The sequence below is a fragment of the Petromyzon marinus genome, chromosome 64 (assembly GCF_048934315.1).
Source record: "Petromyzon marinus isolate PM22_M1 ecotype Great Lakes invasive population chromosome 64, UKy_Petmar_22M1.pri1.0, whole genome shotgun sequence".
Classification (NCBI taxonomy): Eukaryota; Metazoa; Chordata; class Hyperoartia; order Petromyzontiformes; family Petromyzontidae; genus Petromyzon; species Petromyzon marinus.
This window is the reverse complement of record NC_133730.1, coordinates 1,592,164-1,617,126: the sequence shown is the minus strand read 5'-3', so window position 1 is coordinate 1,617,126 and position 24,963 is coordinate 1,592,164. Positions and strand designations below refer to the sequence as shown.

The 24,963-nt window shown below is 49.7% G+C and overlaps 1 protein-coding gene across 2 annotated transcripts in view; it reads right to left on the bottom strand.

The window, feature by feature from the left end:
• MYO16 (myosin XVI) overlaps positions 1-24,963 on the bottom strand; it is a 244,649-nt gene that overhangs the window by 52,685 nt on the left and 167,001 nt on the right. For both annotated transcript variants that reach the window (XM_076054072.1, XM_032977714.2), the window contains exons 24-28: positions 23,743-23,818; positions 22,975-23,183; positions 14,224-14,307; positions 10,085-10,290; positions 422-524 (exon numbers count right to left, since the gene is read on the bottom strand). In XM_076054072.1, coding sequence (XP_075910187.1) covers positions 422-524; positions 10,085-10,290; positions 14,224-14,307; positions 22,975-23,183; positions 23,743-23,818 — 678 coding nt within the window. The remainder of the gene's footprint in view (positions 1-421; positions 525-10,084; positions 10,291-14,223; positions 14,308-22,974; positions 23,184-23,742; positions 23,819-24,963) is intronic.

Below are 24,963 nucleotides of genomic sequence, written 5' to 3'. Positions count from 1 at the left end.
AGGCAGCCAGCGAGGCAGAGGGCCACTGCCAACATTTCTTCCAAGCTCTGCGATCCTCTATGTTAAGCTGCTATGGGCCAACAAATGAGTGTTCACACTTGGGAGGAAACCGTAGCACCTGGAGAAAACTCACACATGAGCGGGGACAACACTCTATCCCATACTGATGGAACAGGTGGAGTCAACATTTTGATGTGCCACCTTCTCCTGGTGAGCCAGGGTATGGCACGTCCCCGACGCCCTCCGGAAAGGGAGCGTCACAACATCTTTGGGGCGATCCGCGAATGCTAACTGCCTCCAAAGTGTTGGATCACAGGCAACGTGCGGCATAGCCACCACCGCCCAAGTCATAACGCGATGCTACCGTGTGTGATGCATGTGCGAGTGGTGCTGTAGCGAGCGGTGCTGTGCTGCGTGCTACCTGCCACTCCTGTAGTCCGCAGCACTGCAGAATGCGACGGCATTTCTCTTGAGGGGCCATCTTGCTCCTCAGAGGGATCAGCACCAAGGACAGCTCCCTGTACCTGTCAACATGGAAACCACGTGTCAATTCACGTGTCAAACCACGCGTCAAACCACGTGTCAAACCGCCTGTTAATTCGCGTGTCAATACACGTATCAATTCACGTGTGAATTCGCGTGTCAAACCACGTGTCAATTCGCGTGTCAATTCGCGTGTCAATTCGCGTTTAAATTCACGTGTCAATTCACGTATCAATTCAACTGTCAATTAACGTGTCAATTCAAGTGTCAATTCACGTGTCAATTCACATGTCAAACCACGTGTCAAACCGCCTGTGAATTCACTTGTCAATTTGCGTGTCAATTCGCGTGTCAATTCACATGTCAAACCACGTGTCAATTCACGTATCAATTCACGTGTCAATTCGCGTGTCAATTCGCGTGTAAATTTGCGTGTCAATTCGCGTGTCAATTCACGTGTCAATTCGCGTGTAAATTCGCGTGTCAATTCACGTGTCAATTCGCGTGTAAATTCGCGTGTCAATTCACGTGTCAATTCACGGATCAATTCACGTGTCAATTCACGTGTCAATTCACGTGTCAATTCGTGTGTAAATTCGCGTGTCAATTCGCGTGTCAATTCACGTGTCAATTCGCGTGCCAATTCGCGTGTCAATTCATTTGCAAGGCTTCCCCCAATCTGGGATTGTAACTACTGTAGGCAGAGGTCTGTTGTTTGTAAGATGGTGTTTTGGTGGGAAAGCCAAAATCACCGTCAACCCACAAAGCCCTGTCGACATAAAATGGCAGAAGTTACAAACAGACTCAATAAGAATTTCCTGGGTGAAAAAAAACCTCAGAATAATAATAATACAGTCTAACCAGGGCATCACTACACCGCACAACATTCATTCAGGATGCGCCCTCACAATTAGGAGACGACCGAGGTGAGCTGCAAAGTAAGAATTAAACGGGTCCCATCCAGATCTTACACGACTGCTCGAGACGAGCGCTCATGAGGGATTTCCAGCATTTGACCTTGGGGGCGCTTCGTCTTTACGTCAAACTGTCTCCGCGCGCAAATGAGCGTGGCAGCCTCACTCATCTCTACTGGTGTCACTGATTCGATGGTAGACATTACACGTTCATGTGGCAGTAGCCAGTTTATCCTTCACTAGCACGGAGAGACCGTCTCCATGTAATTTCAGAATCTATATTTTATCCTGGAGAAATCCGATGAGCTATGAAGCTCTTTTTCACAGATGCCCAGTAGTAATAGTGTACGGAGTATCACGATTTGCACTAATGTAATAGACTCTTTATCGTGAGAATTCGTTGAATCGCTGGTGGGAAGGGATGGCGAATTTCTCCACGCATTATCAAGTTACCCATAAGAGGCTGAGCATTTGGTAATCCTTGACCGATTTTACCTTCCAAGCCATCCTTACTCCGCCTGTAACAGACATCGGCTGACCAGCAAGCAGGATCCCTTACTTTATTGGGGTGTCGCAGTGGCAAGATGTTAACTACCCCGCCTGGTATATACAGAAGGTCATGGGTTTGATCCCGACCCTGACGCCTGTTGTATATTTGGAGTTTGCATGTTCTCACCGTGGTCACGTGGATTTTTCTCCGGGCTTACCCTCCACGGTCAGAATCAACAAGCTATCATTTGTGGCCAGGTCGCTTCTGAAAAGATAGAACTCAGTGGGCCTTACCTGGTAAAATGAAAATGAGTTTACTACGATGAACATAAATTCTGGTCCCCGTTCAATCGCCATAATTCACGGAACGCGCACGACAGCAGAGTGCACGCAGACCACCCGTCTGCACTGCCCCCCCCCCCCCACAGTGACCACGTGCCCCCCATTAGGAGATTAGGAGGATGTAATGGCCCATGGGGAGCCCCGGGGCGATGCCGCGGGGTCAAGAGGTGGGGCCGTGGTTGTGTGTTCACACGGCACTCTGGGGACAGTCTACCGGCTGGCCCACGAGCATCAGTGCGGGCTAGGGTTACTTAACTTTTAATGTATTGCTCAGCTTTAATGCCGTTTCCGTTCTGGACTGTCCTGATGTATATTGGTCAACGCTGTTATACCCCGTGACTACCCTCGGCGTGTCTCACGTGATCCATTGTTACACCTCTATGCTGCTTACAACACAGACGCGTGTTTGCCTTGCACAATGGGCTCAAGTTTAAAAGGTGCATCATCTTACACAATCACTAGACAGAATTCGGTCGCCTCAGCTGTACCAGTGAACTAAATTAACCAGATGTGTTGACTGAACAAAGTCTTGGGAGTGAACTAGGATGAATGAAATAAAAACAAACTCATAAAGGAATGTCTTTATGTTGCACATTAATACATGACCAGACTCAGGTAATTAAACGCCTTATAGTTGAAGACCACTTTTAATCAATAAGCGATCTTCATCATCATCTTCACCATCTTTTCCCTTTCGTCAGCTCATTAACGACAACGGGACTTGATTCATTTCCACCGCTGTTCTCTTTCTTTAACCAGTATCACTGCGTCGCTCAGTCTCAATAATTTCCCTCCTACAGCTTGAGCCGTTGCCTCTATTCCACCGGCTTCCCATCTTGGCCTCTACTCCTGATTCCTTCCACTTTTGTATCACACGGCCAGGTACAAGATCCATGTTCGGGGGGGATTAGTCACATGACGCGTCCAAAACCACGCCGTTCTTCGTTCCCTGCACTTAGTCTCATGTGGCTGTTTTTGCCTGGCAACTCGAGTGAGATATCAGAATTGGAACCCAGGCTATCCCAGCGAAGCTCGCTCAGGGCTACGACAGGGGAGGATCATTAGGCCCCAGAGACACCCAGCCACACCTAGGACACAAATAGCATTACCGTTTTAATAGCATATTCCCGTCCACCACAAGGAGAGGAAATGCCAGCCCGAGTGTAAGTGGCTGTCGAGTTGGGTGTAATTGAGACAAGTCATTAGGAAGATACGCCAGTGAGCGTGTGCATGGGAGACCCGGTGTCCCATTACATGCTTGAACCTGACGCCAGCAGAAGGCACGACAATCATCATCTGCAAGAGCAGAGGACGGAGCGAGGCAGCTGCCCCATTACGGGCGTCATTATTGTCTCTGGCAACTGATCTCATTCCCAGGGGAAATGGGGGAAATTCTAAAATATTTCTCGCCACGGCTGAACGCGCTCGCTCGGATCAGCCAGCGGAGGTTTGACGTCCGTCCATAATCTCGCATTCATTATTTGTTTCTATTAATGTTGTTGTGTAGGCAGTCGTTTGTTTGTTTGCTTTTCACGAATTGTTCTGCGTGGCGACGCGCCGGTCGATTTTGTTGCCGACGGCTCCGTCTGGATACAAACACCGATTTGTTCGCAAACGTCCGCGAAACGTCGATTCATTTCCTTATTTGCGTACATCGCAAATGTGCGTTTAACTCGTTAACCCGGAGGGAGTAAACACCTTGCTTTTACAGAGAAAACATTGCCAAGGTGGAAAATGAAGCAACTCTTACAAAGGAATTGTCCAGGTATTTGGGTGTGCCCAAGAGTAGAGACATGTTGTCGGTCTGCTGCCATAATATGTTTTACGCAGAACACAGAGATGAAAGCCATTGATGTCCAGCAGACAGGACCGCTGGTTAAGGTCTCATTATTACAAACTACGCACAGTACTGGGTGAGTCGCGGTGCAGTGCCAACGGCTGAGCTCTGGCTCTGAGAGAAGACAGTGCCCTCTGCTGATGGCAGACAAGAGGCTTCCATGAGCCATGGTCCCAGTCATAGGACCATGCCCAGGTAGGTACTCATCAGGGTGATAATATTTACAAGCGGCACAGGTGAGAGCCAGACGATCGTTGTCTATCGGTGTCGACTCATTGTGGCCACAAGTTTATGCCGATTTTGCAAGAAGCGTCGAATTAAAACCGAGTGATTACATCGCTTCCTCCATGATGACGGTGGAGCAGAGAGCCAGACATGAGACATTTAATCGATGATCAGGCATATCGACAAGGCCATACTTATATCGCTCAAAATAGTAGTGCATGGTGATGATCATCATCAGCCATGATCAATCCACTGCTAGACGATAGCCTCTCTGTGTCTTCACCAATCTTACAATGCTGCGATGTAATAATGCACCTAGCACCTGCACACGAGGTGATTTCATTGTTCCATCTCCTCTGTAGACGGCCTCTCAGAGGCGTTCCATGACTGCATGGTATGATTGTACGAGTGACCTTAAGCCTCATCCAAACCCTTTTAACCTTATAATTTGTACACAACTAATGAAAGGTACATTGAACAAAAGTACAAACGTAATGACCCGTAAATATGTTGCTTATTCCTAACCCTCAAATAAATCAAAGCCATATCTAGAAATGGGAAAGTTGTTTAAAATGTGTAAAAACCTTTGACGATCATCATAGCGAACTGTTTTGCTCCGTTTTTATTTTATCTTGGTCAAAGGCCACAGGTTATGCTTGGCTCACCATTACTACCACGTTAAGCTCCACTGGTTCCTTGTGGTCAGTCAACTCACGACTCTACACTTAACACACACTCAGGCCCTCTGACTCACAGCCTCACTGACTCACACATGAACAGCTTGGATTTCTTGCAATGCAGGTGGCCCACTTTGGTAATTTTCAGAACAACGCTGGGTCAGGGAGGTGGTGGCCATGCACGTGGCTTATTGTCCAGCCCAGTGGAGGCAGCAGCGAGGGTTGTTGGATCGCCACACAGATGTTGTAAATCTCCCTTCCCGTGGGCCTTGAAGAGGTGCCGTCCCCTGGTTTGCGGTACAGCAAAATGTGGCCTCCAGCTGTTCCATCCGTACGGGACAGAGGGTTACCCCCCTTGCACAAGTGAGTTTTCTCCGGGTGCTCCAGTTTCCCACCACAAGTAAACACCCACGAATTCGCCGACAACACCTTCATATATAAGAGGACTGCAGATCTTGGCCAACTGTTGGTGCCGGCTAACCACGTGGTTGCAGCCTTTCCCACTTCCCTCTGGTTCCTCGCCGCTCTGAGACGTTTTCTCTTCTTCGAGAGCAAGCAAATCCTACGTGGCGGAGCGTCACAACCCTGGACGACCATTGACATTATAATCACGTGATTCGAACCTCTGAAACTGCATAAACTGGCGCAGCGAGCGGCTTGCACCTCACGCAAGCCCTTTTTTTCCTTTCGCTCCTCATCGATCGCAGACTTCCTGCGGGCAAGTGCAGCCTTCATCCTGCCAGCTGAGAGAGCTGGGTGGGGGGGATTGGGGGGGGGGGTGCCCGTCACCTCCCCCCGGCCACTCACGCCGAAAAGACGGCGTCCTCGGACAAACCTGAACGTTTCCATTAGCGCTGCGCAGCGCACAAATGTCAGGTCTTTAATTACAAGGTGACCATCGTACCGCAGATCAATGGGGCGTTAATGGTTACATTTGCCGGGGCTCAATTGAAAGTTGGCCACAGGCAACCCGAGCTTCTGCCTGTGATCGGGCAGCAAGGGCTCAGCCACGTGATAGCGACGAATCAACTGTTTTAAATTCCCCGCAGCCCACAATGATGCCACCGGACGGACTTGCGGGCACAATGCCCACAGCAAACGACAGTTGAAGGCAACAGCGGCAAAATAGGTCCACAGAAGCGGACCGGACGGGTGTCACTGTGGAATAATTTGACGCACGAACGCAATGCCAACAGCTTCTCCGTTTACAGAAATAGGCGGAGGGAGACCTCCGGAGTGGCCCGCGGAGCCACGAGACCTCGCAGAGCCTGGGATGGAGAGGAAGACTCACTGCTGGGAAAAAATATATCGGTTTTATAGCCAGCCAAGCACACACATTGCCGTGAGGTGCAGACAGAAAGTCTGGTGACATGATCTACGGTAACCGGGCCTCGGTCCATCAGACTGCGTCGTCTCAGTTGCAGCACTGTGTTCAACCCACAAACCCCCCCCCGGCCCTGCCCCCCCCCATCTTCCCACCCCCCCCGTACCCCGCCCTGCCCCCCATCTTTCCCAACTTACCCCCCCCCCTTACCGTCCCGAGGCATTGTCGCAAATCAGATTCGGGATTCGATTCAAGAATTTTGGCGAACGCAAATGGCCGCTCGTGTTTGCCGGGGTCACGTGAACTCATTACAGGCAATGCACAAAGAGAAAAGAACATCGATCCTTGCACATGGGTCGCGAGTTCATGGCTCGAATTCACATGAACGAGTTGTTGGTGCATTGGAAGCCTCGCGACGGAAGGCATGGTCATTTGAATTCGCCCGTGATCAAAGTTTCCGTCGCCCACGTATTTCTGCAATCGTTTCCTGGACAAGTGGCGATTGTGAAAGTTGCTGGGTTTTTCACCATTTGTGTCTCGTGATATTTGAGCGTGGACACCAAAGCTGGGGATACGCGTGTACGTAAATGCACGTGTGTTAAACTTCTTTCGTACCGTACGTAGACAACCGTGCTAATTGGAGTTTTGGTCGTCGTGACCTCCACAGCAACAGGCCACGGGCAGCGGTCCTTGCGGCCTGAGGTTCAAGGCCCATGTTGGCCCCAAAATGGGGCCTCAGATAACCATGGGTGCCCTCTCATTTTTCTGAATTAAAACGTTTCAAATGTGGGATTTAGGTTATCACATCGGCATTACTCTTGTGACTGATGCCACGGCGCGACCGACGACAGCATCGTGCGCACCGTGGGCTGCTGTATGAATAAAAACTCGGCCACGAGGCTCGGTGGAGACGGCGTTCGGCATGGAGGATAAACCACGAGCCGGCTTGCGCGTCGCCCAAACGTGCACTCGTTTCACCTCGCCGCGCACGCGCGCACACACACACACACACACGCGCGCGCGCACACACACACGCGCCCCAGGGGACTCTGGTTAAGGTGTAAACACTGTCGAGCTCGCAGGGTGATGGACACGTGAAGCGCGCAACGAGATTTTACGTCCTTCAACATCACACATCAACGGCCCAATTACGTACCGCTGCACGCTCGCCTCGATCGAGGGGTTGAAGGCGAGCGGCCTGAGCGGGCGACCGAGCGAGCCGTCCTCGTTGCCGCTATTCTGACGCGCGGCTGTTTTTATCCTCCTCCTCCTCCTCCTCGAAATGTATTTTTAATACGCGGCGGTGGCCCGGCGCACGCAGGCGGTTGATCACAGCGGCCGTGCCCCCCAGCCCGCTCGCGGGGAGGCGGAACCTAAAAAGGATTCCGGCGGAGTCCTCCGGAGCAAAGCGGCGACCTTCGCAGATGAAAGCGACGGGGCTGGGAGCCCGCGGTCGCTTGTCGCCGGCGGAGGAACGGCGCGCGCGGGACGACAGATCCCGCCACGCCGGTGACCTTGCCAGGCACGGCCCGTCGGCGACGCCACGTGCGCTTTCATTTTCTCTTTCCCCAGGGGATTAATTTTTTTTTGATTTTCAGCCGAATGAGCGAAACGTCAGAACGTGCGTCGGGGACGACTGTGGATGAGGATGATGTTGTTGTTGTTGTTGTTATTGTAGCTCGCCGTGGAAACCCGTGGCTTCGGGGAGGCAAGGGAGAGGCACGTCTCGGGGGTTAAACCTGGAGGGGAAGGGTGAGCTCCATTCCTTCATGGCCGCTCTGCACCAAGGACCCCTTGCTTCGTGCGCTACCCGACATTTAGCATGACAGCATTGTTTACTAAACATCGATAAAAATTACTGTTATTAGCTGTATGCTGTTGTGTCTAAACGCCTGCAATTGCACCAGCATGCTGTGCAAGGCATTGTGAGTGGTGCACGCGCACCTTTAAGAAACACACACGTCCATCAACAAACACTGAGGCCTTAAAAGGAGAACATGTATAATAGGTGACGTTTCGGGAAATAGCCCTTTATGTGCTATGAAGAAGGACTGTTGTTCTTTTAATGCCACACAGTGTTACTGACGAAATATGTTGAGTTTTTACTTATTTGTGTATAAATATAAAAATAATTTAAACATATAAGGCAGCCTTAAACGATCGTTCTCAGGGCGCTAAAAGAGCACGGACAAAAGCAAACGACACAACGGCAAAATCCGAATGATTCGCTTCAAACATCTCCAAATATTCTGCCCGCGAATCGGAGAGGAGAGATCTCAACCCCGACCATCACCAGCACCCATCGGGCAAGAGAGGGAAGGCAACGCGGCCCAGCCTGGCAGGGGGAAGTTCTGCGCCAGGGCACCGTGGGGATTCGAGAGCGAGCCTCGCGCGACCTAAGACGTGTGACCTAAGACGTGTGACCTAAGACGCGTGACCTAAGACGTGTGACCTAAGATGCGTGACCTAAGACGTGTGACCTAAGACGCGTGACCTAAGACGTGTGACCTAAGATGCGTGACCTAAGACGTGTGACCTAAGACGTGTGACCTAAGACGCGTGACCTAAGACGCGTGACCTAAGACGCGTGACCTAAGACGCGTGACCTAAGACGTGTGACCTAAGACGTGTGACCTAAGACGCGTGACCTAAGACGCGTGACCTAAGACGCGTGACCTAAGACGTGTGACCTAAGACGCGTGACCTAAGACGCGTGACCTAAGACGCGGGACCTAAGACGCGCGACCTAAGACGTGTGACCTAAGACGCGTGACCTAAGACGCGTGACCTAAGACGCGGGACCTAAGACGTGTGACCTAAGACGCGTGACCTAAGACGCGTGACCTAAGACGCGTGACCTAAGACGCGTGACCTAAGACGGCGACTCGCGACGTCGCCGAGGCTGCGTTGGCCACGTCGTCTCTTTCCGTGTCGCTCGCTGCTGTGACCACTGAGGCCGGGCGAGGTTGTCAGCCACTGCCACGAGCTGGACGCTCGGCGAGGGTGGAGGTCAGTCAGGGGGTCAGGGCCGGGAGACGTCGCGCGTTGCTCGTCGACGTTCAAGTACGACAATAAAAAAAGCCGGCGTCCACTCGGAGGAGCCGTAGCCGATGTGACGAGAGGACACGGGGCTGCTTCGTTGAAAATCGGTCTTCGATCGATCGCTTTTAGTCTTTCCGATTGATTTTATTGTGCCCTCAAAAAGGGCCATGTACCAAAATATCGGCCTATTATATATATTTTGTCACGGCTTTCAATATTAAGGCCAGGCACAATTGGAGGCACTGCACAGAGAAGAGGCAGCCACTGGTAGCAAAGAGGTGGAAGGTCACAGTGCATTGTTAAGCATCGAACAGCACTCATCGCTGAGAGTAAGTTACGCGTTGATTGTTTCTAATCGATGCAACAATTCCACTATCCAGTAAAACTCCAATTATTATACATGACAATTTCGCAATGGCTCGGCACGGCATCTTGAGTTGTAGTTTGATTTTAACACCACTACAAAGGCAAAGATCCCCCGCATAGCCTGAACAGACTGTAGAAGCAAGTGCTGTTAGTGAGCACCTATAAAGTTCGGCACGGCACACGTGGTGACGGATGGCCAACACCACGCCCGGCCGCCCAGAACCGGTTCAGACAGTCGTCACTGATGTTGGCCATGAGCGGGAATCGAACCCGGGTCGCCAGGCTCATAGCGCAGCGTAGCGCTCACCGCTACGCTAACACACACACACACAGCAACAGAACTGCACCAAACAGAGCCTCCAGCCGGCAGCACCGGGCAACTCACCGGTCCAGGAAGTCGGCGAACGGGAGTCGCGCCGGGAATCCGAAGCGGCGCAGGCGGACGGTGTGCAGCACCCGCGCGTGCCGCAGCTGGGCCGACACAAGCTCGGCCTCGAAGGCGTCGGGCCGGCCGGCCTCGTTGGGACGCACGCAGCGCAGGTGGTGCTGGGTGCAGCCGACCAGCCGCAGCAGCGCGTCGCTCAGGGACATCTGGTGGCACGGGGTCGACACGGGGGCGGGTACGGTCACTCGGGTAGACAAGAGTCTCCAACATGGGTGAAGGAATCAATGAGGTAAGTTCCCTGGAACAGTAACCAAGGCAGTAGCGATAGGAGAGCGATAAAGGAGGCGACCGATCGCCGGAGAGCGAGTCAGTGAGTGCTGGATCATCAATGACCGTGACCGATTGCAGAAACATTCTAGAATTATCATCAGCAGCACCCATTATGAGTCCACAGTTTGATGAAGAAGTCCAACCCGTCAGCATCCCGCATAATGCTGCGATCTAACCCTCCATTAGCTGATGTCATCGCTCCGGTCTCAGCGATGGACATTGTCCAAGGTGCGTTCCCTCCCTCGGCTGTCACTGTTGTTACTCTCATCCCTTCGCGCAATGTCTCCTGCCCAAACTCACTTACGTAATTATAGCAGCAGACGAATTTTTCAAGTTAAATCAACCACTAACTTATTGAATTTTCCAAACATTCCAATGCAGCACCCTCCATTTGAATGCCCTGAGACTTGGCGAGTCTTTGCTGGATAAATAAAGGAACATTATTCTTACTGGCACATCAGCTGGCACCAAACTCCTCTCTCTGGCCCATGTAGCGGTCACCACTCCCTGAGCACTTCCTGGGCACGGCCGTTCGTGACCCCACCCCACCCTCCGTAAGGTCACGCTCGCGGCTCGGCATCTCCGATAAATTCACTCACAAGAGCGGCGAGCACAGGTGACGGCACGGGGCGGGAATGTGACGGCCACCGGCGGCGACGATAGCGTCGAGGGTCACGCGAAGCGACCGAGCACTCTGCACCGTCAAGCTCCATGGGGGGGGGGGGGGGCAGTGTTGGGTCTCTCGCCTGTAATGCCTCTCTCAGCAGGGGGCTGATGCCTCTGCCCCGAAGCCGTTTGCTCTAATGTCTGGCGGTGTCATCGATCAGCTCTGGCCTCCGCTTTTTTCCGATGACACCACCCACGGGTATGGCCCAGAGTTATTGCAACGTTTACACACATATTTTGTAATTTCTGTATCTCAGTGAGCAAGATTTTTTTTTACAGTAAAAATCCGGGTATTTTTAATCATCTCTTGGCAGGATAAATATGAGAGGTGGGATTTAGACTGATGTCATAACGTGCGCTCCGTGTTTGCATAAATGAAATATGTGCTGCACGTGCCCGTGATTTGTATGTTGAGCTAGAATGTTTATTCATGTTGCTGAGTAAAGATATCTTGTGCATTTATGTGTTTATTTTCTATATTGTTTTTTGGTCTTATTTCTATTCATAATTAAATTTTGCTTCCAGTGTCACGTCACGGGATGGAGTGTTCATTCAGACCTCTCTCTCTTGTGGAGCAGTGCATACCCAGTCTGTTATAGAATGACCCGCAGAAGGAGATATCACAGAACCACTTCTGAATTCTTTTCACGTTACGTTTTCTTCCCAACACAAAAGGGAATGCTGCACTATTCCATATTCCTTGCCAAAAAAATATATTTTGCCTAGAAATCAAGCAGATGTCTTTTTTTGTGAAAATTTAAATTTAACATACATGTTTGTTGTGCAGTCATTTGTGACCAGGCTGAAACCATGAACTCATTACAATTGGGAACCGTATTAAATCATGGCGGTGGGTGCTTGGATGCGAACCCAGGATCTGAATGGTGCCGGGCACAGCGCTTTGAACCCTGGGCCACCCGGCTAACTCCATTACTTTCCCATGTGTACGGAATACAAAGTGTGGTCTCCCGGATAAGGTCGCGAGTTGATCATTTATTCTCTGAAGCTCTCTCCACGTGCTAACACAGACATCTGCAGGTGCTGATGAGGCCCATACTGCGCTCGGTTTAGCGCACAAACCCTGCCCCCGGTAGAGCTACTACATTCACCACAATATCAGAAAGAATCGATGCTTGAATTGAATCGTGATCATGAATCATGAAAATGTGCCAAATCACACGGGGGGTAAAATCGTTCTGGAGCTCTACTAGACTGTGCAAATTACCAGCTGCACATGATAACAGGGGTGGCACGGTGGTGAGATGTTAACTACCTCTCCTGGTATAAGGGAGGTCGTGCGTTCGATCCCGACCCTGACGCCTGCTTTATATTTGGAGTTTTCCTGCTCTCACCGTGGTCGTGTGGATTTTTCTCCGCCGGGCTCTCTAGTTTTTCCCTCCCCATTTAGAAACAGGCATTCAGAGTATTTGGCCACGCACATTTCCACATGATAATACACTTCCTCGGGCTATCATTTGTGGCCACGTCGCTTCTAAAATGGAGCGACAAAGCTCAGTGGGCCTTAACTGGTAAAAAAAAAACTGATTCTGGTTTTCATATTCTTGTTTTTACGGTAAAGTCACATAGAAGGGAAACAATAAAATAATAAAAATATAAAAAAAATAAAATTCTCACGACGTTTCGACTGCAACACAAGCAATCATCATCAGGTGTGAAAACCACAGCAAGAAATTTTGAAAAAAAGTGGCGTTTTAACCAACACATACTTCACTTGGAATGGAACTTTCTACAAACAAACTGAGGGCACCCCAATGGGCTCCCCCCTATCTCCGGTTGTAGCCAACATTTTCATGGATAAATTTGAGACTGACGCCATTCAGACTGCCACTCTGTGCCCAACCCTATGGCAGAGGCACGTGGATGACACTTTTGTCATCTGGCCACATGGCCAGCCTGCTCTAGACCAATTCCTCGACCACATCAATTCCATACACCAAGTCATCAGATTTACCATGAAAGTCGAAAAAGATGGCAAGCTACCTTTTTTGGATGTCCTAATAAAAAAGAGACCTGATGGTTTAATGAGCCACTCAGTCTACAGGAAAGCTACCCATACGGATGCTTACCTGAAACCGGATTCCCACCACCATCCATCCCAGAAGAATTCCCTCATCAAGACTCTGCACCATAGAGCCCAATGCATATCCGACCAGGAACACATAGCCAGTGAACTCAAGCACGTACACCAAGCTCTTAAGGCTAATGGTTACTCCGACTATACAATCCGCAAAGCTATCACTCCAACCATGAAGAAGGACCCTTTTGAGGAGCCATTCAAAACCATCACTTTACCCTACATTGCGGGGATCACAAAAACGATCTCCAAAATCTTGAATAAACACAAGATCCAAGTCCGATTCAACACATTACATAAAATCCGTGATCTGGTTCCGTCTGTCAAAGATGTGTTTCCGGACATACAGTACCCTGGCGTCTACAAACTAAGTTGCCTCTGTGGTAGTAGTTACAGTACATTGGAGCAACCAAACGACATGTCTCGGACCGCATCCGTGAACACAAAGCAGACCTAAAACACGGTAGGACCAACACCTCGGCCGTGTTAGATCACTGTTATAATTCAGTAGGCTCACATGGCATTGACTTCTCCAAGACAGAGGTTCTCTGCAAGCCATCTGGCTACCATGAGGCTATCCACATATACAAACACAGATAAAATTTCAACCGAGAAGATGGATTCTGGCTTAGCAATCATTGGAAGGATTTGATCAATCATTTCGGGTCTTAATTAATTGTTCACACTTACGGTGGCTTTCAGACCGCATCCATTATTTTCGTTTCCCCTCTCCTCGTTTCCGAACATAGATGGACTCGTCCATCTGAACAAACTGCCAAATCGCTCTCCGTGGTGCTAACGTTAAAAAAAATCGCCATTTTTTCATTTTTTTCGTGCTGTAGTTTTCACACCTGATGATGATTGCTTGTGTTGCAGTCGAAACGTCGTGAGAATTTAATTTTTTACATTTGTATCGTTTCCCTTCTACGTGACTTTACCGAAAGAACCAAGAACATGGATTCCTGCAGTCACGAAAGCTTCAAATCAAAATTTGATTATGGTTTATGCGTAAGCTCCTGCCCCTGTCATCATCAGCAGGTGTACTCACCCGCAGCTGAGAGGTAAGTGTCAGCTCCTGCCCATGCTCCAGGCTCTCAGCCAGGCTACTGCCCTCACCCTTCTTCTTGAGCAGCTGCAGGAGGAGGAAGGATAGAAAACAGCGACAACACGTTAGGAGTTCGCCGATACGACCGCCATCTAACAGGTGCGACGCGCGCGGCAAGTACGACCAGCACGGTTTGGCTATGTACGGTGCGAAAGAAGTTCAACATACGTACACTCGTGTACGATGAGGGTTACGCACCAATGCATCTGTTTCATGCAGAGTCAAGGTCAAGACGTCATCGTGGCCAAAGCTGTAGATGCCACCACCACACCTCGCTCAAACGCACTCTACCCTCCGCCAGATCCCAGGTATCGGAAAAAAGTTTTGGTTGAGTGTGTACGAGTCGCGGTAGCGTGTGATGCCACTTGAGTGATTCAGCAGCATGCCGTGGATGATGTGTGGATGATGTGTAGTGAAGAGCAGTGTGTGATGTCACTGCAGTGTGACACATTCATTCCTTAAAACATTTCACCTGGATAATTGCTTCAGATGGAACACCTCATTTGCACAGGTGTCCAGGGTGCTAGCTCACATATACGTAGCGGGCACGTATCGACGCGGGGAGAAACATTTCAAATCTATAACTTGTTGCTTTGCTGCGAAAAGGCACGGCGGTGCCCACCGCAGCCTCACTTGGCTGGAGCCATCGTGAAGCCGGTGAGATCATCTGACAAAAACAAATTTGAAGCATCACATCTTCCAAAGCATTGCAGCTCGCGAGCTGCACCTGGCGCAGCCCAGTTGGACCCGGAGCTCGCCTCGTCACCCCGCATCGGACGCCGAAGCGCGGTGCGTTCGCTCGCACGACGGCGTAACCGCGTATCCGCACTTGCAGCGACGAGCGGCCGCGCCCCGAATCGTTCATCGCTGCAGCGGCCATCGCATTCCGCTACCGGCCGCACCGACTCGAACTCGGATCGCGCGGTTACGAGATGCACGGACGCCTCTCTCTCTCACGCTGGCCGCCGAGAGTGATTCCCGCGGCGAATTATCTTCGCGGAACTTCCTCCCCCACCCCTCCCCCCCACGCTTTTGAAGCAGCCGTGCGCAATTAGGCGCCTGCCCGATTAACCGAAGCTAATTCGACCGCGGACCGCGGGCGTGTCCGGCGCGTCGCAATGGCGCTCCACGGTCCGCGCGAAGGAGCGGCTAACGGCTCGCTTATTGCTTCCCATCGATCAGTGGCCCCCGTGGTTCCGGTGGGGGGGAGGGGGGGGGGGTCCTGGCGAGGGGGGCTAGAGCAGCGGCGGCGGGTTAGTGGCCGTTGTCTGACGGAGTCGACGCGGCTCCGCTCGTCGCGACGAGCGGTCGCGACGAGCGGACAAGCGGCGGGGTCAGGCGCGGCACAACAGGGGCGGGAGGAGGACCCTGCCTCGCTTTGCCCAACACGCATGAAGATATAATAAAATACAATGATGCCACATTGTGCCATGAATTGTACGTTTTTGGGAAGTGTTATTAAGTTATTAATAGTCGTATTTTCTAATTTAAATTCCTTACAGGGCAAAGCCCACTCAGCTATTAACTTGTTTTCAGGGGCAACCTGGCCATACATGCCATACATAACAGCTCATCGAAGTGGCTATATCATCATAATCACACGTGGGAATTTATAGCAGCAGCCAAATAAGGGAAAGGCTTGTTTCTAAATGTCGAGGGGGCGAGGGGGTGGCACAAAACTGGAAGGACCCGGGGAAAAATCCACGCGATCACCAAGGTGAGAGAGAGAACACGCTAACTCCAAATATACAACATTTGGGTCATCTATATCATGGGGCCTCCTTGCCATTTCCAAAATTTGAGAACAGGTTTTCCCCTTTTATCTGGCAATAAAACAGGTGTTAAGTTGTTAAAGCACCAAACTGAAACCTTTTACAAAGAATTAATTCCTTTAACAAGGAATCAGTTTCGTGTTTTAACAACTTAACACCTGTTTTGTTGCCAGATAAAAGGGGAAAACCCGATTCTGATACAACACATGGGTCCGGGATCGCACCAACGACCTCCTGCGCCCCAGGTGAGGGAGTTAACATCTCCTCGTCTGAGCGACGCCCCGAAGCTCTTTTATCCATGGCAGGATGAAGGCATCATCATACCTCACCACTGATGTTAGATATTAATCATCACTGATGTTAGCCGTGGTGGCCGGGGATCTAAAGCAGGTCACTGGGTTGACTGTGCAGTGCATTTTCTGGCTTGCCATCGAAGATAGTCACCGCATCGCGCGCTTTCAGATGCGCGTTTGCAGCCGTCTGGAACGCTCTTCCTCCCGATATTCGGAAGCCACTGGAGCTATCCTATTTTAACTTATCTAGATTGAAAAGTTATTTCTTTAGAAGTGCTTCTTGTGATTAGTTTGTTGTCATTCCCCCGCACCTATGATTATCATGGTTACGTACGGTGCCAAAGAATTTCAACACACACGTACGTACATTAACCAATGGTCCACTGCTCTGCCTCGCATGCACATTAATAGGTGCTCGCTACCAGCATTGACCTTGAAAGTCTAACCAGTCCAAATACTCCGAGAGTTGGAGTGTCCCCAGGGTCTTCACACCTGGTGTTGTTTTATTGTTCTGCATTAGTATAATTGTCTTCGATGTGCGCGCTACACGGATATATAGTTACACCGTACAGAATCTCGAGATGGTCTTTGTATTTCATTCATTATTCATATGTTAATGATTATTAACGCCCTCTGTATATTATGCGTGCGTGTGTAAGGTGTGTGTGTGCGTGTGTGTACAGAGCTTTGGCAGAGCAGTGGAGTGCTGCGCTTACGAACCCGGCGATCGGAGATTGATGCCCGCTCACGGCCGACACCAGTGACGATTATCTGAGCTGGTCCTGGCCCTCCCCTAAGCCGACTCAGCCTCAAATGAGTACCTGGTGGCATGTGTAAAACATCACCACGAGGGAGACAAAGGCGGCTAGGCGTCGTGCCTGCCCCCAACCCCCTCGTGTGCCGTGCCGGCCTTCACAGGTGCTACTCGCTAACAGCACTTGCCCCAACAGCCTGTTCAGGCTATACGGGGGATCTTTGTCTTTGTGTATGTGCGAAGCTTTGATGGAAAATTGAAAGTCTTTTAATGCACGTTGCGAAGGAAAGTGCAATTAATTCTGCACGCTAGCTCGTACGCATTTATCTCCGCGTGTCGGCTCGCATGCATGATTGCGTTGCGTGTGTGCACGCGTTCATCCACTCGTTACTGCACGTGTTCATTTCAGATTGCATTCAAAATGTTGTGTCGAGACGTGTGTATCGTTGCGTTTTCTGAAACGTGTGCAACGTGAGGAACGCGTGGACACGCGCACAATACACAACACGCTTCAGACGCTTGAAAACATTCAAATAACATTTTTTTGGGGTTTAAAGTCAGCGTTTCCTTGTTCATGCAAATGAACGATAGTGCTAATTTGTGTTTACACTACTCCCCCCTCCCCCTCCTATGGAATTTCCATGATGAAAATGCCATGATGGAATTGCCACCGTTTTCACCGGGAGCAGTCGATCTGAAGCACAGGCCTCTGCTGCTTCCCACGAGACGGGAGTCGATACATCAACGGGGGAGAAAAAAAAGTACGGGCCGAGTGAAAGTTAAAGTGAGCAAACCTTCCCATGTGCGGGTCAGCTGCTGGGCCGCTGTCGGGCAAGTCTCCTTTCTGCGAAGGCAAAACCACGCAGTGGGACACGAGACACCATCGCCTGGCGGGACGGACACGGTCACTAAATGTTTGCGAGTACCCCGGATATCGGAGCGCCGGCCTTCAGACGGTGCGTGCGTACAGTATGTACGTTGAACTTTTTTCACGCCGTATGTAGCCAACCGTGCTAATCGGAGGTGCCGATGAAAGACAACAAACTAAACACGAAAAGCAGGTCTCAAGAAATGAGTTTTCAATCCGTGCCTCGCAGCAAGGAGCACCTGGGTTCAATTCCCGACTCACGCCGCCCTTCCGTGTGGAGTTTGTAGGGTCTCCCCATGTTCTGCGTGGATTTTCTCCGAGTTCTCCGATGTCTTCCCATAGGTAAAAACACACTGTGTCATTATTTGGTGTCGGCCGAACAACCCAAAGTAGGAGCCTCCTGTCCCCAGTGTGAATTTTCAGTGGGTAAATAAGGAAAAAAAACCCTAAAAAGTTCCAGTCCTGGTCTGTCCAGCGCCAGTCGTTTGGACTTACACCAGGATGTGGACACGCTACTTGCCGCTCTCAGAGCCAGCATTTAACGGTTCTCTGCTCTCTATCAAGGAGAGGGTTGGAGCCACGACTGCCGGACCCACGAGGCAGCCCGGGTGAGGGCTCTAAGTAAGAGCAGTGTTCCTCTTATTCAAGCACTACACTTACAAATCAAATATACAGTCGATCATTGATCATCCGGCGCTTGATTATCCGGCTGCATCCAAGATTATCCAGCGGTCCCGGTCCGATCCGGTGAAACCGGCAAAACCGCTCCAAAGGCTGTAACCAGTCCTGTGGTTGTCAAACACATCATGTTGTTGAGACAAGAGCGTAAGAGTGCGTACACCCCCCTTGCAGAGTCTTCAAGATTGGAGTGGTAAGTACTGTATGTTAGAGTAAATACCGTGACTTTTTACTGAATGCAGAGTCACACCATCACCCGGCACAGAAATCTGCTCTCATCAGAGACGCTCATTCATCGAGCGAAGAAAGTGTCAGATGGTGAGAGTCTGAGAAGTGAAATTCAACATGTGAAAGAAGCGCTGAAAATGAACGGCTACAATGATGCACAAATAAACAGGGCATTGAATGCCAAAACCAAATCAAATAACCACGAGCATTGAAACTGCCCAAGTAATTAAAACGATCAAAATACCATACATTGCGGGAGCAACTGATAAACTAGCCCATGTCAGATTTGGCACGGTACATAAAATACAGAAATAATATATCTGGTACAAAAGATGTATTACCAAAGCTATCAATAGAAGGTGTGTACATGATTAAATGCGCGTGTGGTAAATGTTTTATTAGGCAAACAGGATGAATGATCAGCACGAGACTAAAAGAACATCAGAGAAATATTAAATTATACCAAATACAACTGTCAGCAGTAGCAGAACACGCGTGCCAACAAGGACACTCAATTGATTTTGATAATGTTGAAGTTCTGTGCAAAACTAGCTAATTCGAGAATCTATCCAAATTGAAAGAAATAAACATGACTTTTACTGTTCGGATAACTACCGCCTTAGTGCTGCGTGGAAGCGAATCATCAAATATAACATTATTTAATGCATGCCTATACAGGCCACCATACTACAATAGGGATTACCGTTGGTCCGGCTAATTTAATACACACAATAGACAGAAAGAACAAGTTCAAAGGACTCGCAAAATGCACAATGAACGTTGACTCATTAATCCCCCCTCTCACACTTTGCGCGAGAGCGCAGAAGCGTGATCACCACATCTACGCCTCTATATAAGGAACTAAACAGGTTGACTTCACAAATCTGGCTGCCGCCTGATGAAGCTACTTGTAATTACTGGCGAAACGTCGTACTCAGTTTGTAAATGTTGTGGCTTGGCTCTCCAACACACCGGTGTGCTGTACTAGTGACAAATTGGCATGTTATGTTTACGTGACAACCCTTACTAGTTGGCTGTGTCGGGTGGTGGTAACGGTTTAACGACACATTTATATATATGTATGCGATCTAACCTAAAAAAAACCTCTATTGTGTATGTTTATTTATACCAATTTCATATAGTAAACAAACTTAAAACATACAAAACATACACAACACCTATATAAATAATCTTATGCAAGAATGTGCAAAAATAATCTATTTAAAATCACGATTAATAGTGATTATCTGGTGTTTTTGAAAATCAGGCACCCCCTTCCCTCCGAAGCTGCCGGATAATCGATCAATTACCGTACGTGCATGATTTTATATATTTATGCATATATATTTACGTATAAAATCATATATATGTGTGTATATAACGGGACACGTCGCTCGGAGGGACCTTGGCCGATGGTCAGGGATAATAGAACGCGTCCGAGGGTTCATCCACCACGGAGATGGCGCGGCGGATGAGATCAGCTTGTGTGCAGCTGTGAGAGTCTGGCTGGAAGGCAATGGGGGGTTTGGTATGAAGTCTTATGAGACCGCGTGTGGGCTGATCCACAGGTGTGGGACGGTGACTGTAGTTACAAATTAACATTACATATTTGCCCAAACTGCTTCTTCCTCAACCTAAATCATTAGCCCTAATGAGTCGAACTCCACTGGGAACAGCGGCTTAATTAGCCTGCCATATTCGGTCTAATGAATGCGAAGAAATATTGTAACATATTTGTAATTGTCACTGGAATTTTTAATATATATATTTTTTTCATTCGTCTAATTTCCACGATTGCTGTGGATACCTTAATTAGATTCTAAATTAAGCACAGCGAACCGCTGGCCTCGACAATGGTCCCACATGCCCCCTATTACACCACTGTATATTGTGTTCTGAACTGCGTTCATCATATTCTGTGTGCTGTGCATCGTATTCTGTCGCATCTCAGTGTTCTGTGCCTCTTAATAATTTCAACTCGTAACGCACACCACACAGTATTCACTCGCTCTCAAAGAGAGAGAGAGGATGAATCTCCCTGCGTGTAGCCAACCATGGCAGTCTAATCGCGTACGCCAGTGAGTTGATCAGTGGGTGCTCCCACCCTCTTCCAAGTTGTCTGATCTGCGTGGAAGAGTAGGCCAAACACCCTCTGGAGGGCTAGAGGAAGCTCTAAAAGTGGAGGTCTCTCCTGCGAGGGGTAGGAGGGCAGGTAATTGCAGAGCTGCACCATTTATTTTGGTACACTGTGGTCTGCCTATGTGTAATGACAGGGTGCCACCTATCGGCCTGGAAGGGTCATCGCGGGTTTGTGCAAGGTTATGTAACAACTAATCAGAAGGGGGGCGTGTCTGGGTTAAAGGTAAATGGTGGGGTTAGTCGCACGGCTCCCATCACCGTCATCGTCACACCAGTCAGCCAGCCGTGTGGTTGGATGTAGGCGATGGGACGATGACGAGAGGTCGGCTGTGCGTAGCTAAAGTAGAGACGTGTATATATATATAACCCAGTGTTGTGCCCAGTGTGAGAATAAATGAGAAGATGCCCTCTACACGAAGTGTTTTGGCAGTCGCTCATTACATATCAGAAAGGGTTTTATTCGCCATGAAAGTTCACACAGACACGGAATTTACTTTGGCAGGATGGTGCATACATTCAACATATAGGAATCTAAAATCTTAAATAAGTGGTAAACAAGTCTTACTATAATAAGGGCTCAAAGTCTAACTAACACCAAGGGGCTAAAGTATATAAAATTGAATAAAAATAGAATATAAAATAGCTATAAGATACAATTTTAAAATAAAAAAAATACAAATAGGTTAACATAGTTAATATTGGCAAGGTGTAATTTTGTAGATAAAATTTGACATATGTATGAATGTGAACTTCTTTTGCGCCGTACGTAGCTAACCGTGCTAATCGTGGTAATTGGTACGCGAGTGGCTGCCCCTTTGCGTGCACGCGTGCGTGCACACACATAGCTGCGCGTCGATGCCGTGTACATCGTGGTCCGCATATCATGCAATAAACTAAAAACTCTGACAACTAAAAAACATTTCACGCAACGTTCTGCTGCACGCCCCCAGAACGCATCGTGCTCTGCGTGGCACACCCCATTTCACCACGGGGGTGAGATGTTAACTATCTCGCTCAGTGTACAGGAGGTCGTGGGTTCGATCACGACCCTGACGCCTGCTATCACATTTGAAGTTTGCGTGTCTCTCTGCCCATGGTCACGTGGACTTTTCTCAGAGTTCTCTGGTTCTTCACACCACATGCAGAATGGACGTGCGTTTAGAGTATTGGGCTGCTATAAATATCCACACGATGAAAGCCCACTGCGTTCAGCTATCATTTGTGGTCTGGTCGCTTCTGAAAAAGAGCTGTATAGCTCAGTGGGCCTTACCTTTGAATAGTAATAGTCTTTTTTTATTTAAAGCTTTAGTGACTGCAGGGATTCATATTATTGGTTCTTTCGGTAAAGTCACGTAGAAGGGAAACAATAAAGTAATATTTTTTCATATTTTTATTATTTTATTGTTTCCCTTCCACGTGACTTTACCGAAAGAACCAAGAATATAAATAGTTTATTTCGTTTTTGTTTATGCCCTGTGCCCGTTTTCCGCACGGCGTTATAACCGCGGCATTCACCCCTCCTATCAGGGACGTGCGGTCAGGGGAGGCAGAGCCTCACCTGTCATACTCCAATAAAAATAGCTGTTACGAAAAGTAAAAAAAAAGAATAATAAAATAAATATTACGATTTTTCCACTGATCTGTGTTATGAATGTCGTTGCTGTACGATTCAAATAGTTTTTAGAGTCAAAATCGCCAAATTTGCGGAGCTCCGCTGCAAATACAGCAAGAAGAGACGAGAGGTGAGGCAGCGACGAGCTCAGCCTCCCCTCTGATTGCGCAACCCCTCAGTAACTGGATGGAGCGTGGGCAATAAGCGCGTGCCTGTTACTATCTCTCTGTGTGTCACCAATGTAATGTTTGTAGACCCCTTCATTTAATGTCCTCGCCAGCCCCCTCCCACCCCCCGCCCTCTCCCACCCCCTTCCACCCGCCGCCACCCTCGGGGTCCGTGCCACGCACCTTGCTCGTGAGCGCCGTTGGCTCGCGAGGCCGCGCTGCTGCGGTGGTGGTGGTGGTGGTGGCCGCTGCGGCCGCCGCCGCTGCCTGCGGGTGTAGGCGGCCTGCCTTGGCGAGGCGGAAGGGGAAGCGGTTCCCCGTGGGGGGCAGCAGCGCGCCGGTGGGCGAGAGCCGGGCCTGGAACAGCTGCCTCAGCACCACGTTCTCGCTGGCTGCACAACAGCAGCAGCAACAACAACAACAATAATGATGTCAACACAAGGAAGGAAAATCATGCGCATGGATTCTGTTGTCGTCGCCGTCGTTGTCAGCTTGTGATTTCCCACTGCTTGGAAAAGCCCCCCTCCCCCCCATCCACCTACCATTCTCTCCCATTCCTCCCTTCCCTTAGTTGTCCTTGTCGAGCAGTGAGCCTTGAAACTCTGATTTTTATTCGCTAACTCTTCCGCCAATTCTTCCTCCGCCGTTTTTATATTCCCGTCTTGGCCTTCGCTCTGGAACGTTCTCCAACAGCCGTTTGTCCTCGGATGTGTTTATTAGCAGCACAGCAGCCAATGGGGTAGATGGCAGGCCAAAACGTGTTTTTGCAAAATACATATTTGAAAATGCAGTCATGCTTTCAGCACTGGTTTGTGTTAAAACCTCTTCAACCAATCACTACAATCATCACCATGAAAATCAACCGTCACCATCAAAATCATCGTCACCGCGTTGTCGTTTTATTGGTTCCGGATACACGCGCACGTCACATTATGCAGCCCGCTCACTTACTCTTCATGACAAAGAGGAGGCTTTGAGGGAGCTGGTCTTTGTTCTTTGCTGCCGCCCCCGTGAGGTCGTAGGTGACCTGCGAAGGAAGATACCGGAGGGCGTTTCACGCACAGCTTCCACCGCTCCGCCGGCGCGAATTTCACCGCAGCCAGCTGACGCACCACTCAGGATGCGGATGTGCCCGCTGTAATTCCCAAATCCGAACGGTGGTCCGGAAACGGGACAAGTCAGCCAGCAGTCACGTCGGTCTTAAAAGGACGCTGCCCAAACCGATTGCGTCTCGTGCGCCGCACGGCATCATGTAGGCCCCTTTAGTCGATCCACTGCTGGATGAGGGCCTTTAGGATGGGGCAGCGGTGACTATGCACGTGGCCTGCGATCCACGACTGTGCAGGCATCGAGGGTTGGTGGATCAGAATCAGAATATTTATTTATATTGCAAGATGTTGTGGGCATCAAGCTAGAGCCATGCTCAGTACAGCAAGTGGACTAATCGCCATCTGTTTCCATCTTTATGGGAGTAGAGTACTGCCACGAGCAGGTCGGAACGAGACGCGGGCACTTCTTGAATAACGCCGCTTGTTGGCAAAATCTCACCGTCATCCTAACCGGCCACTGAGAATTAATTGATTGCACGTTAAGGGTACCGCAATTTAATTAACGCTTTATTGTAATGGAGAGCAATGGTCCGGCACACAAAGGCACTTCCGAACGAGACGTGAGAGCCGTGTTTTTCATTAGATTTACACTCCCCCTGGGTCGGGTTTGTTCAAAGAAAAAACACACCAAGCGGCCAATTATTGTGAAATATCAGCGGCGGACAGAGCACAAGCGGGGGCACGCCGTGGGACGACGAGGTCAGCGCCGAGGGTAGCGGAAGGCGGCAACTTCTTGGCTGGACGGCTCTCCAATGCGTTCGCTGGTTGTTTGGCAAGACGTCCGACGTTTCGCTCCGCTCGCTTGGAGCTTCTTTGGAAGTTTAACATTCTACCATAGCTTTCTGAAGAAGCTCCCGGCACTCTGGTCGATTGAATGAGTACCACTCAGTCGGAAATTTAACGGTGGTTATCCTATGGGGAATACCCGCCCCCGCCATAGGAACGTGCAATGCCTACTCAATACTCAATTGAACAGGAAATTCTCCGACTATTAACCCAGGGCGCGGCAGCTGGACTCGGACCGCCAATCGCGGCCGCGTGACCGCCCCACACATCGGGAGAG